Below are 1,760 nucleotides of genomic sequence, written 5' to 3'. Positions count from 1 at the left end.
TGTCATGGACGACCTGGAGCTCTTGGTATTGAAGAATATTGTTGTTTGCATAGTACGTATGCGATCTCTGCCCGGAAGTTCGGCAGTTGGTACTGCCTAGCATGCGTGTCAATCTTGTTAATTCTTCTGAACAAAACATAAGCGTTTATCATGGCCATATCAAGCAGGTGATTAAAAAGTCGGTTTGTGTACTTATTGCTCTTTACGGGAATCTTATATCGCCCAATTAGTCCATCCATGAGGTCGACGCCCCCCATATATGACTATTATATTCACGGACTACATTGGGGCAATCGACATCAATAAATTTTTTTCCTGAGCGGACGAACCGCGACACCTTATTTATAACATTTGTTTCATTCTGGAAGGGCTTTTCGCCTGCGTAACTCGATGCGAGTCACACTATTTTATTGTCCTTCCAAACTGATAAAGAAATGTCAACTCCTAAAGCAGATCCACAAAATTCAGTTGAATATCCACGGGGTTGTTTCCTGAGATCAAGATCTGTCGGAAGTTTGCAATTCGGAATTCGATTTGAACGAATAGTTCCCAGCGAATGTATTCCGCGTGATTTTAGATAAACCAGAAGTGGCAGTGACGTGTAATAGTTGTCGAAATATGTTATATGGTTTTTAAAATCTGGAATATTACGGGAAAATCGGACCACCACATTCGCTGATGCCCCAAGATCTGGTGTATCAGTCAGAACAGCATTGTCTCCTGCGCCGCAATATATTTCGAAGTTATAACAAAATCCGAAGGAGTCACACAAAACGAAAGTTTTATACCCCATTTATGTGGTTTATCTGGCAGATATTGTCGAAGGAAAGTCCTCATCTTCGGTGCGCACATTTGTTCATCGTCACATAAACGTTGAGTCATCGGAATGGACTGAAACCTGTTATTGAAATGATCAACGAGACATAAATTGACACACACTTCTGATTCCAGCATAGAATCTGACAAATTTACCGCCCTGTTAATCACCTCGTCAATTCCAGTGTCGATAGGTAATTCTGCATCGTCCACATTTTCGTATAAAAGATCTTCGAGATCTTCTTCCACGTCTGTATCATCGTCGATTTCTAGTAAATCCAAAAATGTTGCAATATCTTCATCATTGAGGGATGATAATTTAGACTTTTGTCGTTGATCCATTTCTAAAAAACCAAAACTTTAAGCTTAGCCCCCCTCTAAAAATATCAAAATTTCAAACTTACCGCATAGTGTTATTTATTCCGAGTTATCCCAGGACCGCCTCTAGACGGGCTGTCTTCAAAGGTTTATAAAATACAGGAAACACTTTTTTTTCGTTATTATTTTTAACTTTCGTATATTTTGAACACAACCAGCAACACTATGATAATTTTTATTATAAGCTAAATACACTTCTAATATTTTTATTTAATTTTTAAAATACACCACTTTTGGAGAATAATTAATTTGACCGCTTTTCACTATTTTCCGACTTCAAATGACTATGACGGCTGATTAAAAAACAAGACGCTGCTGCAACTGCACCAGCAATAATTTTGGGACTTTCCGGAATTAGAAAGAGTTTAAAAAGTAACGAAATGGTATTTTAAAAGGGAATAAGCGTGAAATAAACTTAGGCCGTCTACAGGCGGTCTTGGGTACTAGAGGGTTAAATAAAAATTACAAATAAAAAAAGAAGAAAAAAAGATTTTAATTGGAATTCGATTATTATCAATCAATAAAGGACTTTATATTGATACTTAATATTTTAAGTTTTGCTTTGA

At 36.9% G+C, this 1,760-nt stretch overlaps 1 protein-coding gene across 1 annotated transcript; it reads right to left on the bottom strand.

Moving 5' to 3' along the window:
- Window positions 1–314: 314 nt before the first annotated feature.
- On the bottom strand, window positions 315–1,311 carry LOC128858180 (uncharacterized). Its single transcript, XM_054094236.1, has 2 exons — window positions 1,221–1,311; window positions 315–1,160 (listed from the first exon to the last, which is right to left on the bottom strand). Exon 2 carries the CDS (start codon window positions 1,156–1,158, stop codon window positions 703–705), a length of 456 nt encoding a protein of 151 aa, XP_053950211.1. The 5' UTR covers window positions 1,159–1,160; window positions 1,221–1,311; the 3' UTR covers window positions 315–702.
- Window positions 1,312–1,760: the final 449 nt, after the last annotated feature.

Source organism: Anastrepha ludens, chromosome 2 (assembly GCF_028408465.1).
Source record: "Anastrepha ludens isolate Willacy chromosome 2, idAnaLude1.1, whole genome shotgun sequence".
Classification (NCBI taxonomy): domain Eukaryota; kingdom Metazoa; phylum Arthropoda; class Insecta; order Diptera; family Tephritidae; genus Anastrepha; species Anastrepha ludens.
The sequence above is the reverse complement of the archived record's forward strand: the minus strand, read 5'-3'. Positions and strand labels throughout refer to the sequence as shown.